Source organism: Poeciliopsis prolifica, unplaced genomic scaffold, assembly GCF_027474105.1.
Source record: "Poeciliopsis prolifica strain line A6 unplaced genomic scaffold, Auburn_PproV2 SCAFFOLD012, whole genome shotgun sequence".
In the NCBI taxonomy this organism is placed as follows: domain Eukaryota; kingdom Metazoa; phylum Chordata; class Actinopteri; order Cyprinodontiformes; family Poeciliidae; genus Poeciliopsis; species Poeciliopsis prolifica.
The window spans coordinates 12,608,249-12,620,876 of NW_026562387.1; the positions used below are offsets into that span (position 1 = coordinate 12,608,249).

The 12,628-nt window shown below is 39.3% G+C and overlaps 1 protein-coding gene across 4 annotated transcripts in view; it reads right to left on the reverse strand.

Moving 5' to 3' along the window:
* Window positions 1-623: 623 nt before the first annotated feature.
* The window catches only part of dlgap1b (discs, large (Drosophila) homolog-associated protein 1b), a 92,468-nt gene continuing 80,463 nt past the window's right edge, over window positions 624-12,628 (reverse strand). For 2 of the 4 annotated variants that reach the window (XM_055037668.1, XM_055037667.1), the window contains exons 9-12: window positions 8,526-8,947; window positions 7,513-7,604; window positions 6,011-6,163; window positions 624-5,531 (exon numbers count right to left, since the gene is read on the reverse strand). In XM_055037668.1, coding sequence (XP_054893643.1) covers window positions 5,316-5,531; window positions 6,011-6,163; window positions 7,513-7,604; window positions 8,526-8,947 — 883 coding nt within the window. In that variant the 3' untranslated portion in view covers window positions 624-5,315. Of the gene's footprint in view, window positions 5,814-6,010; window positions 6,164-7,512; window positions 7,605-8,525; window positions 8,948-12,628 lie in introns of all 4 variants that reach the window. The other 2 variants (XM_055037670.1, XM_055037669.1) reach the window with 2 other exon arrangements.

A 12,628-nucleotide genomic window follows, 5' to 3' on the forward strand; every position in this document is an offset into this window, starting at 1 on the left:
GGTACATACAGCTCTTGAAAAGTATAATAAGTATCACAGTAAACATTCATTTCTAGAGTGGAATCATGATTTTGCATAACAAAGAAAAATCTATTTTTATTTTCAGTTTTCTGTATATTAGAGATATACACATTGGTTTCTGTGAGATCTCAATTAAAAATGTCTTGAAGTGTTTTAAGTCCTAAATGCTCTGGCATAAGTGTTTACAATTTTTATGCTTTCTAAAAACTTTTACACCAATAAAAGTTTAAGGAGACCTTTAGGAACAGTAGGTCCTAACCACCAAGCTGAAGCATGCATATGGTAGAAGACCTTGGGCCAGGGTGCACACAAAGACAACATCCTCCCACAACCATCACAGCACAAACCCCTAACCCCAATTGTGACCACCGAAACCAATGTGCCTCCCTCTCAGCATGACTGATGTGTGAGTGACAAATCACCAGAAGCTGCGCTGTGTACGGGAGCATCAAGGCTAAACCGAGCCCGAGAGTGCCGTCTAATTATGGGGCTCTGCCCCTGCGGAAGGGGAAACGCCCAAAAACGGCCTACTAATCTGCTTAATTATATTCCAATTGAAAACACATGTGGAGACAGGGAAAGAAGAAATGGACCCACCAAAATAACAGCAATAACTCTTTTCTTTAATGCTGATAAGAGCTTATACATGTGCCATAACATCAACAGTGTAATAACATAATTACAAAATGTATATCTGTTCAGTGTGTTATTCATGTGTTTTAGTTTACATTTACATAGGGGAAACATTCATTTATGTACAAATATTTATCTGACCAACCACAGGTGCACCTCAAATTATAATATCGTCAAAAAGTTTAATTTCAGTCATTCAAGTCAAAATGTGAAACCCATGTAATTTTACAATTTAAGAGATATTTAAAGCCTTTATTTGTCTTAATTTTGACGATTATGTTTTTGAGCTAATGAATACCCATTATTTCAGAGAATCAAGTTTCTCAGAAAATTCTGCTGCTGGCCCATATGTACCTTTTAACTCAAAACCTGGATGCAACTTGGAAAAAAACAATGACATTGGCTTTTTATTATACTCAGTCTCACTCTCAAATCCCAACTCCAACAGACCCTTTGGTTACTTTTTCAAAGCATGAGTCTTGGAAACTTGAACTGAATAAAAATATTTGTTTTTGCTTTATGATGTGAAATATGCTGGAAAAAGTCAAAGTACTTGAACCTTTGGGTAATGCCATCATTGAGAAGACTGCAGACATGACAGTCATCCAACAGTTGTCACTGACAGCAGTAAGCTACCACAGCTCACAGCTGTTCGAGAAACTTACATTGAAATTGCAATGAAAGTCAGTAAAAGGGGTAAAGAGATGTGAAAGAGCTCACAAGTAACTGCTGGCTTAAAGGTATTGGTGAAGCAAAGTCTATTCAAATATCCAATCACAAAAGTGTTGCTGTGTTTGACTGGCCAGGAAACCTGCCTGACCTGAACTCTGTGAAACTACAGAGACACCAGCAGTTCATCTCCATATCTCAGCAGACTGACGCAGTAGTTTCATGCAAAAGAAGCCCCAACCAAGTATTAAGTGTATATACTCTAATGTACATTTACATTGCTTTCAGTAGCCCTGGCATTAGATATTGAAAATGATTTTTATTTGGTGTCATGTAAAGTTAATGCTAATACAATTTTAGTTAAAACTGTATTGGTGTTAAGTGATAATCATCAAAATGAGTAGAAATAAAAGCTTGAAATATATCACTGTGTAATGAGTGCATATGAGTTTCACTTTTTAAATTGAATTATTAAAATAGGCTAAGCTTTCAAAGATATTTTAATCGATTGAGATGCTGGTGTACATCACAAGATTCAGAAGTGTCAAGATTGTTGCCCACAATTCAACATTCTGGTTTCTAATTCCCTGCTATATGAGGTGGTTTATATTGATATGTTACACTAAAAAAAACAAATAGAGGTTCTATCTTTTACCAGACAATTTAATGCAAATACAAATACATAAAAAAATTAATGAAAAAACAAACAAAAAAAACAACTAAAATGGCCTTGGCCAAATTTATTGTGTATTCTCTAAAATGTCATCCATCCAGCAAAAGAAATGCATATTGTAAGAGTACATCATAACTTCTGTCACAAATGACTTTTTTTCTCGATGGAAACATAAGGTAGCTGTTTTGTAAGGTAAAATAGCAGGATCAAATGTTTTCCCGCAAATTCAATGGCACAAATATTATCAGATCAAATGGACAACTAAATTGCACACGACATCCTGCTGTTCGGTTAGCTAAACTAATAAAAACGACAGTAGGCTGGATCAGGATTGTCTCCACATTCAAGCAGCTGACTGAAATACCTTGTTACGGTTGAAGAATGTTGGGTCAAGTGTCCCCAACATCAAAATTGTTCAAAATATGGCAGAAATTATTTTCAGTTTATGTGGGATAATCCTTATGAGAAGGATTAAACACAACAAGAGATGGAACTTTGGGTCACATACAGTAGAGGTTCAATAAATTTGATTAGCATAGAAACTGTACTTAATGCAGTAATTAAATTAAAAATGTTAAATTTATACAGGCATTCATTACACACAGAGTAATAAATTCCTAATTTTAAAGAAGACACTTTATAGGCAATTATGATTATTTTAGTTTGAATTTAAATATTTCACAGGATATTTTTTTCACATGATAAGAATCATTATCTACTTTAGCCTATGTAACAGCTTTTCCTTTCACAAAATTTTTCCTTAATATGCTGCGATACAGGCAGCTTCTATAGAAACAAACTTTTCTTACTTGTGTAACTGCAACACTGCCAAGTCAAAATTTCTCCCAATGAATGTGTATGAAATCAGATGGCCAGAAAACTACAACTGACAACTGTAATAAAATTATCAAATTTACTAAAAAACCCTGGAAATATTTCCCTTTGCTTAATTATTCTATGTTAAATTTTCATTTTGTCTATAGCAAATTAACTTTTCTATGAAATTTGAATTTGCTGATTTACTAAAACACTCATGTGAAGTAAGACACACAGTCACTCACGCACACACACACACACACACACACACACACACACACACACACACACACACACACACACACACACACACACACACACACACACTTACTCACTCAACATGCCCCTTCCCCTGAGACTGCTGTTGTGCTCAACTATTGTAGTAGAAATTAAGGCTGATCACAGAAACAGAAGAAAAAAAACCCAAAAGGTGCCTTTCATGCAGAAGACCCAATAAACAAAACCCAAACACAGTATAAGGGCCGTACAGTTAGTGCATATTAATATTTATAATAATAATAATCACAATGTCAATAAACAACCACCCCTCCCCTTTCAATAAATTAAACATGAATACAAAATATTAGAAATAGGATTCTTCTGTCTGACCTTCAGTAGTTGCTTCATTTGGAGGCAGAGATGCACACACAGTGAGGAGAAATAGTCCCTCTCTACTTCTCTAGACTCAATTCTACCAAGACGCCTCTTGGCTGAAAATGACATTTAAGAAAAATATAGTACAACTATATTATATTGTACCAAATATCAGTATTTTAGCTTAGTCTGATATACAGGAGGTGTGTGAACACAACACTTGTTTAGGAATAAACAAAAAAAAAAATGAATAAAAGAACTTCCACATGCGAGTCATGTTACGTTATACTGGTGGTTCCTTTTTACAGACGTCTTACTGAGTTAAAATGAGACAGGACAGACTCTGCTGATGCTGCTACCTTGACAATTAGGACTCTTTAAGATCTAGAAAAATAGGAAGCACTTTTGAGATCTGAATGAAAGCACAAACCCGCTTTGACACGCAAACACACAGACTTTAAGCCTGTGGCTCCTTCAAAAGAAGGACTGCAGTCCCAAACGCTTGGCCTCATGTAGAGCCGGCCTTTTAAACTGCTCCAATGAAGCTTAGAAAGACATCTAGTTGCAGCCTTGCAAAAGTATTGAAATGCTCTGAACTTTTTTTAACGTCACATTGCAACCGCAAATAATCATGTTTTATGTGATGGTGATGTGAATGGAAAAGAATACACAGCTTTACAAACACTTCTACATGCAGAAATCTGATTTTGTAGTTAGCCCTCTTTATTCTGATACCTCTAAATAACATTAATTAAAAATGAGCCCACTTTTAATGAGACTTCACTTGTGTCTAACTGAATGTCAGTTTGAATATGACTGTTATGTAAGCCTTATGTTTGAGGTTTGTTAGATAACGTTATAGTATACCTCTGGGGGAGCAGCAGAGTTCCAAAGCTCAGGTGTGAGAATCTGTCAAGTGAACAACTATGTTTAAACGGAGATGATTTTATGTGAAACCTAAAGATTTTTGTTGCGTTCCAGCCGTCTTAAACTGTCTGGTACATCGGGTCAAAGCGGACACAAATTTCCATGCCATATAGAGACCTGCCATGACAACTGCAGCAGATTCAAGGCTTCTTGGCGGTGTCATCTAAACAGTGATGCAGTGCTGTCTAAATGTGGAACTTTTCCCCAAACAACACCTAAAATACAGACAGTTTCCAGAGAGCGGTCTTGTTTTAAAAAAGTCTTTGGTGTGCACTTCCCAGATCAAAACCAAAATACATGAGATTGGGCAGAGATTGATGTACAGTACAATGATATTAATTCAAATACATGTTGCACATTTCAGATTTTCATTTTGGGAAAAAAAGCAAAATTATGATTTGTTTTTTCTTTTTTAGTTTATATTATGCGATAGAATTGTGAACCCACTTGTCCCACACCGAAACATGACGGTGTCAGCATCATACTGTGGATATGCAACACATTATGTATGGTAGAATGTTAACTCTGTAACCACGCAATCTTTACTGTGAAACATGGTGGGGAATGGCTTTCTTTGTAAAAGCTGCAATATGGCATAAAATCAGAGTAAAACACTGAAATTTGTGATTGTAATGTGACAAAATGTGTAAAAGTGCCAAGGACATGATCGCTTTCTCATTTATATTAACAGAAGAGGTGTTTTTGTTTTTAGACAAATCTTTGTGAGTGATGAACAGGATTGCTACATCAAAGCTGGGAAAAAGGAAATAAGCGTGAGATATATAAATAATTCAATAAATACTGTAAATGTACAATTCTTGTTCAGACACCCTCCACGGCGAGTGAGCCCACAGTGATTTGGAAAGTCGGCAGAAAAGGTGATTATATTATGCTAGCACCCTAGCCTTACCATTCAGTGCTACTACAGTGTTTATGAGACAGTGTAGAATATTAGACGTGTAGGCGTACGCTTCTGTGTGTCTCAGAGTCTGGTCTGAGCCTCGGGAATATAGATCTCAATGCTGTCTGCGCTCTCAGTGGCCGAGCTCTGCCGCACCGACGCGGCACGTTTGGCAGCAAGCAAGCGTTTGCGAGCCTCCAGGCGCTGGCGCTCGGAGCTCTCCAGCGAGCGGTCCCTAGCCAGAGGTGGGTGGCCCTTCAGGGGCTTCTTTGGCACAGGGGGGGGCATCCTTCTCTCCTGGACAGGGATGACAAACAGTCTTAAAGCTGGGATTCCTTTGGGGGCAGGCGGAAGCTAAATAAGCAGGATAACTGCAACTTTGCATGGAGGTTATGCAGAGCAGTTGGCGGCATAATGCGAGAGCATGCAATCTGAAATGAGGTTATGGTTCACGGTGGCAGCCATTTATGTGGGGTAAGAGAGCACAATGGTGGCCTTTGTGTGAGGTAAAAAGACCATTGGAGATGGACAGGCCCCAACGGTGCATGGCAGGTAGAGTGGCTTCTCAAAAGCAGCTCACTGTCAACAACGAGATAGAGCAAAACACACAAGACAAGTAGCGGCGTCAGGCAGGCAACACATATATACATGCTACAACAAAGCTAATATGACAGCAGAAAGCATGCAAGGTTACTAACGCATTCCAAATCCATATTGGAGGCTAAAGCACTTAAGATTTGCACTGTGGATTTCATGTGTGCCACATGTGTGCGCACCTGAATTTCTGGGGGGGTCAGAGGTTTCCAGTTGTTGGCTTTGAGCTGGTGGAGTTCGTCAAACTTCAGGCTAATGTTCTCGATGGACAGCTGGAGCATGTCCCAGAAACCCGCCAGATCCTGGGAGACGGGCCGCGGGTGTGCATTTCGATTCTGACATATACACATGAACACAACCATGCAGACAAATACTGTTTATATGCTTGATTACCCACAGCTTTGATTATTGGTTTTTCTACTGGCACCTATTTGAAGGAGGCGGCGTTTATCAGACACTTAGCACCATACTGTAATAAGTGGGAAATGGGCTGCTTTACAGTATGTGCCTTGACAACTACAATACCCCTTGTTTTTCTTCAAGCGAGGATGAAGAAGCTATTTCTTTTTTAATCTTTCACGTTTTAGGTTTTTTCACCTTATAGCCAAAAACTGTATTGTCATTTTTGGGCTTTTACATGACAGACCAACAAAGACCAAAATATAATCATGAAGTCGAAGGAAAATGAAATAGAACTGCTGAATAGATTTTCCAAATAAAAATTAGAGAAATGTAGGATCACCGTAATCTGTCAGAATGGATGGAGAGCATCATTCTACTTTTTCATTACTAATTCTCTGATAAATGTTCTTCTGTCAGCTCAGGTGGATCACCGTGTCCTGGTAGATTTTACAGTTATGCCATATTGCTTTTCTTTTCAGATGATGGACTAAGAAATGCCATTTAAGATGTTCAAAGATTGGGCTTATAACCTGGACATTGATACCTAAAATGTCCGGTGTGATCCCTGGTCTTTGCTCACTGATGTTCACCAACCAACTTCAGTGGCCCTCAAAGAACAGCAGAATTCATAATGGGAATTATACACATCTTAGCTCTGGTTACTAGCTAGGTGTTGTCTGCATTTTGTTCATGGCTGTCAGTGTAACAGGCCAGTACAAATGCACAATTGACATTTCAGACTTTTACATGTGGGAAATTGCTGAAAATCGTATCCCATCTTCCTTCCACTTTACTATTATGTTCAAGTTTGAATTGGTCTATCACCAAAAAAAAAAATAAAATAAAATAAAATAAAAAAACAATTAAATACACTGAAATGCTTTTGTCATGTGACAAAGGAATATGAATATTTAGGAAGAGAGGGTATCTTCTTGTCATTTAGTAAGCAGTTATATAGGGCAAAACAGAAAGAAAAACCTTTCACAATTTAGTTTCAATAATTAGTGTTTTTTTTTTTGTTATATAAGACTGTGAAACAAAGGGTATGGAGTTCAATGTACAAGTGTCTGAATTCAAAGATCCATCTTCATCAGGCTACTAGTTAAACTCAGTAAGATCTTTTCTATATGTGATGGATGAAATAGATGGAATGTCTGCACTGGATGCATACTAAATGACTGCTAGTCTGGCCTGTCAGCATGATTTGTGCAGGATGATGTCAGTGTAAAGAGGGGGAGGGCGTTACAGAGGGACAGCATGCAGAGGATGAGGTGACACATACCAGATTCTCTTCACACAGCTCCCGGAACTGCTGAAACTTCTGGGACATCAGCAGCTGGGCACTCCCCACTGCACTGCGGATCTTCCCTAGGACTGCAGAAAAAAAAAAAAAAGACATTGAAGCACATGCATGCACACGCACGCAAACATACCAGACACACACGCACGCAATTCACAATGCAATTACTCACACAGCTGCATACTGCAGGCATGCTGCACCATTTATAGAAGGGGAGGTGCATTGGTAATGTAACAAAAGGACGGGTGCTTTAGAGGATATAATCCATCCTGGAAAATTGAATATTTGCTTAAATTACATATTTCTGCCCCATATTGCACATCATTTACCAGGCAAGCTAAAATGCCACATTTAGAAGAATCAGAACCTGAGAAGGGGAGTAATGAATCGGCACTAAGTCTTCAGCTCCCTCGGGGTGTTTGTGTATGCATGCGTGTGTGTGTGTGTCTGGTAGCGTGGGATCTGGGAAAACATAACCTTGAGACACCCTCCCTGTTCTCTGCACTATGTGAAAGAATCTCTTGCCTGGAACCAAAACCACTAGCTGCATAAGCAGTGACATTTTCAGCAAGGCATGAAATCAGCTGCGCCGTTAGGACAGGTATAAATACAGGGCCTCCTGCCTGGGGGCTTGTTTACGCACACTGGTATGACCGTGCACTCAGGAGCTGCTCATGGGTTTATTCAGGATCAAATACTTGCTCTGGAGCAGCACTGAGGGCTGCACTGTTTGGGTGGAAGATCATTACACAGACTAGAAGACACATGTGGGGCTGAGGCCGGCAGTGGCCTATTGATAAGTATGCACGGTATGTCTGTAGAGGCCAGAGGGCCTGAGACAGGAACAAGAAGCTATTGTGGTCCAATTCCACAAATGCCTGTACCCTCTAAATCTACAGAGGATGCAATGATGCGAAACCACGTATAATACTACTTTACAATACAGGTGATATTCCTATCTTTATGTGATATTTACATCAAATTATCTAGCTTACCCTCATCAGGCAGCTCATTCTCCACCTCATCCTGCTCCATCTGTCGGCACCAGCCCTCCATACGCTCCGTCTCAGCTTGCAGTAGCTTGAGGAACCAGCGCCCGTCCCGGGGGCACACCGATCTGCTCACGGCCTCCAGGGCCTCCACTGCTGCCGCCTGCTCAGGCACGCTGTCCATCCAGGGATCCGGGGGAGGCAGGATGGACGGGTCAAAGCCCACCTCACCATACTCATCTGCGGCACATGCATGGTAGTGGTTCCCAGAGCCCTGGATGCTGACGGTGGAGGTGGCAGCGTCGCGGGAATGCTGGCGCGGCATGGTGGCATACTGCCGCAGCGGGAGCTCAGGGACATCCGCCGGGTCATCGAGGTCGGCCTGCACAGCTGTGGTCACACTGTTGGACCGGGTCATCCTGCGGTGACTACAGACAGATGCAGAAACAAGGTAAGGTATTAGACTTCATGCAGTACCTAGCAAACATATTCTTACCCCTTATTGATTATTGAAAATTGGAAGATAATTTCTATGTGGTTTTCAATATATTTTATAATCCACAATCTGAAAAGTGTGGCCTATATTCTAAAGATATTAGTTAACACTTGACGGGTTGATTTAGCTTTAATAACATAAAGCTGCATAAGTTTTTAAAGTTTAATCAGTAATACTTTTACAATAAATTTATGTTAGATCATGATTTCTTGGTTAATGTCAAATTGTCATAATATTTTGAATAATGTCAACTTTGTCTTAAAAGTCTTAAAATGACACTTTATGACAGTCATAAATATTCATGAAGACTTATTCATGTTCATGACAGGTGTTATGTCATGTTTATGACATGACAGTGCCATGACAGTCTTATTCACAACCTGTCAAATAAAGTGTTATCAGATTATGTAGAAGATGCAACAAATATGTAAAAGAATCTGCTATGGTCAGATGAAAAATCAGTTCCACTCCATATGACCCTGAACATAGCACTCTTACTGTGAAATATGGTGGAGGCAGTATTCTGCTGTTGGAATACTTTTTCTCTTGTTTACCAGGAATCATTTTCTGTTTTCCACACAAATATGGATTTGATTTAGCTTTGCATTAAATCCAGATGAGGGAGACGATAGTGACACTAAAATGTGACACTTTTGACCTCTATCAAACATGAGACATACAGTAACAGTGGCAAGGTCATGCTATGGAAACACAAAACCTTATACAGGATGTCTGTATGTGTGGTGGAATGTTAATATGGGAAATCACACTTCGCCTTGGCTTCTCACAAAAAATCCCTATGAAACTAAATTGATATTTGAGGTTGTAACATAAAATATAACATGAAGAAGTGTGAGAACTTTGGTAAAGAATAGTTTGTGTCTCTCTTTTCATGCTGCAGCCAACTCATTAACATGGAGTTCCTGGAGGGGCTGCCGAGAGTGAAAAATTGAAATCATCATCACAGCGATCTTGCCATAGATAGTGATGAATAGCTTTTGTAGTGCAGATCGTTTTAAGCGTGTGTGTGTGTGCATAGGTAGTGTTTTGTCACCTGCCTCATTCAGGAGCAATAGTGTGTGCAAACATCTGTCACACTACAAGGACTGCTGCGGAGCCGACACGCACATACAGGGTACAAGGCTTGAAAAACACCCTCATTCACACACCTGGGAGGCTGTGGTGTAATGTTTGGCTCTGAAGCACTGCGCCACTGCCTGCCAGGCTTTACTAAATTCTCCGCACAATGTGACTGTGTAGCTACACACACACAGACAAGATGCTGCTTAACAGACCGGTAATGAACAATATACCAGTACAACAATATACAGAGGGGGATGCAGGTGTTAGGTTTGCATGGTTGCAATGGATGCACCAATGACTCAGTAGCCAAGTCTATTGAACGCGCTCTGACCCAAACATGACCACAGTGTTCTCACACAAGAACCTAAGCTTGACCTGCCTGTACGATTGACCATAACTCCATCACCCCTGCCTTAGCCCATCTCCGGATGAACACTCCTCATCCAGAAGCATTCATCTTTAGTCCCCCACCTCCTCTCCCTCATTCATCCCTCCTCTTCTGTGAGCAAGAGCAGGAGAGCAAGACCAGGGGGAGTGGCAGAAAGCAGATCAAACAGCGTGTGTGTTTGCGCTTTGTGTGTGCATACAGGCAGCCCTGGTGTGTGTAAGTATGTGTGAAGAGCAGTTAAAGAGTAACTGCAGCGGGCAGGTGTTCACTTCTAATGACTTCAGCTGAATTTCTACAACTTCCTGCAGGGGAAGAGAGAGGCGAGGCAAAACACAACCTAGACAGGTCGGTGTATTGATTAACAGGAGGCCAAATACAAGAGGCAGAAAGGCTTTTTAGGAGGAAAGACAATAAATGAGGACAACATGCAAAATATGTTCACATCTAGTCATTTTGCAGCCGGAAATTTCAATATATTTAATTGGGAAACCAATAATTTAAACTACCCTGAACATGCAATAGTAGGAGTGAAATATGGAGGTAGCACTACCATACTGTGGGAATGCCTTTCTCACACTTGTTGAAAACACTTAGAGACTTAGGTTGTTTTTAACTACCCCCACACCTCCAGAAAGCATCAAACTTGATAGTAATAAAGCTGGTTTCGAACTTAGAAGCATGGCATCTGCATAAACTTAGATTAAATGCGTAATTGATATTAAATTAAACCCAAAATCTAGAATAATGACCTATAATAACCCATATTACTATGGCTTTAGTGATATCCTTTTTTTTGTTTGTTTTTTTGGCATCTACATCCAATCCAGTTGAATGAACAGAAGTATCTTAGAGGACAAAAAAAAAAAGCCACAAAATGGCCCCTTTTTTCTTTTTTGAATGACTTTGTATTTATTTATTTTTATTAAAATGATCTGTGAGTTGAACAATTTGTGGTGATCAAACCAAAAATAAAGACCATCAAATAAACAAATAAATACAAATGGCTCCTCATCAGACATTACTGATTTGATTAGGTTTTAAATTTTTTAGACAATGAGATAAGAAGTGAAGGAAGAAAACTTAAAATGATTTTTCCACACAGTTTTTTATGCACTTGGAAGATTATAAAGTTCTATACTTCTCTTCAGACAGTTTAGGAACCCTGTAAATACAAGGCAAAAAGGCCAAATACATTGAAATTTGGGTCAATAATGTGACCAAAAAGAATATAGTCCAATAGTTTAATTGGCATTGATACTTTCAACACACACTGTAAACACAAAGAGGTAATTGATATAAGTTAGATTTTGTACAATTGTTTAAATCACAAAATATTAGAAAAACTGGAATATTAGTAATAATGTAAAACACAAGAACCGAGTGACTGATAACAGAACAACACATCCAGAAAGTGACAGTTGAAAGGATGAGATTCCTTGTCTTCTCAGCTTAAAGTCAAATGTCAATACCTTAGTAAGTAAGGTAACAATGAAAAGGCAATGACGCCAAGCTGTCTGTTACAAAGACATTTCCTGACTGTGGCTTAGTCACTGCAGAGCTCAGACTGCAAAGCCATCTGCCACCAAAATGTCTAAACCCTCTCCTGAAAACTCAACATGTTGCTGCTGTTTTTCAGCATGTTTTAAAAGATTCTCCACAAAGTTGCTATGTCATACATAAAGAAATAAGCGGGTAAGTTGGAACATATCCAGACATTTTAGAAGGAAAAAAAGTCTACCACTTTGGTCAGTCATTTTCAGTTTTTTTTTCTTTTTACATTTCTTAAATCTAAAACATCCCAAGCAAACCAAGAAAGTAGGTGCATGGCATGCCAAAGGGTAAATAGTTTATATAAACCACAAAAAAAAAAAAAATTGAAGCTCAACTAACTCTAAACATTAACTGAGAAAGAAAAAGGGCTCTGTGCTGCATAACATCCCACGTTGCCAAGACAGACTCGAAGGTGTCTGCATGAGTTAATATTTGGCTTGGCGACTCATGGAAATCTGAGCTTGGCTGATCAGTTGAGACCTAGTCTTTGAGGAAATCCCCTCACATTCTCAGACACTGTTCAAGTGTGCATTTGAAAAAAAAAATGCTGGACTCAGCTCTCCCAGGGATCTTTGAGTGTAGCTGATCTCT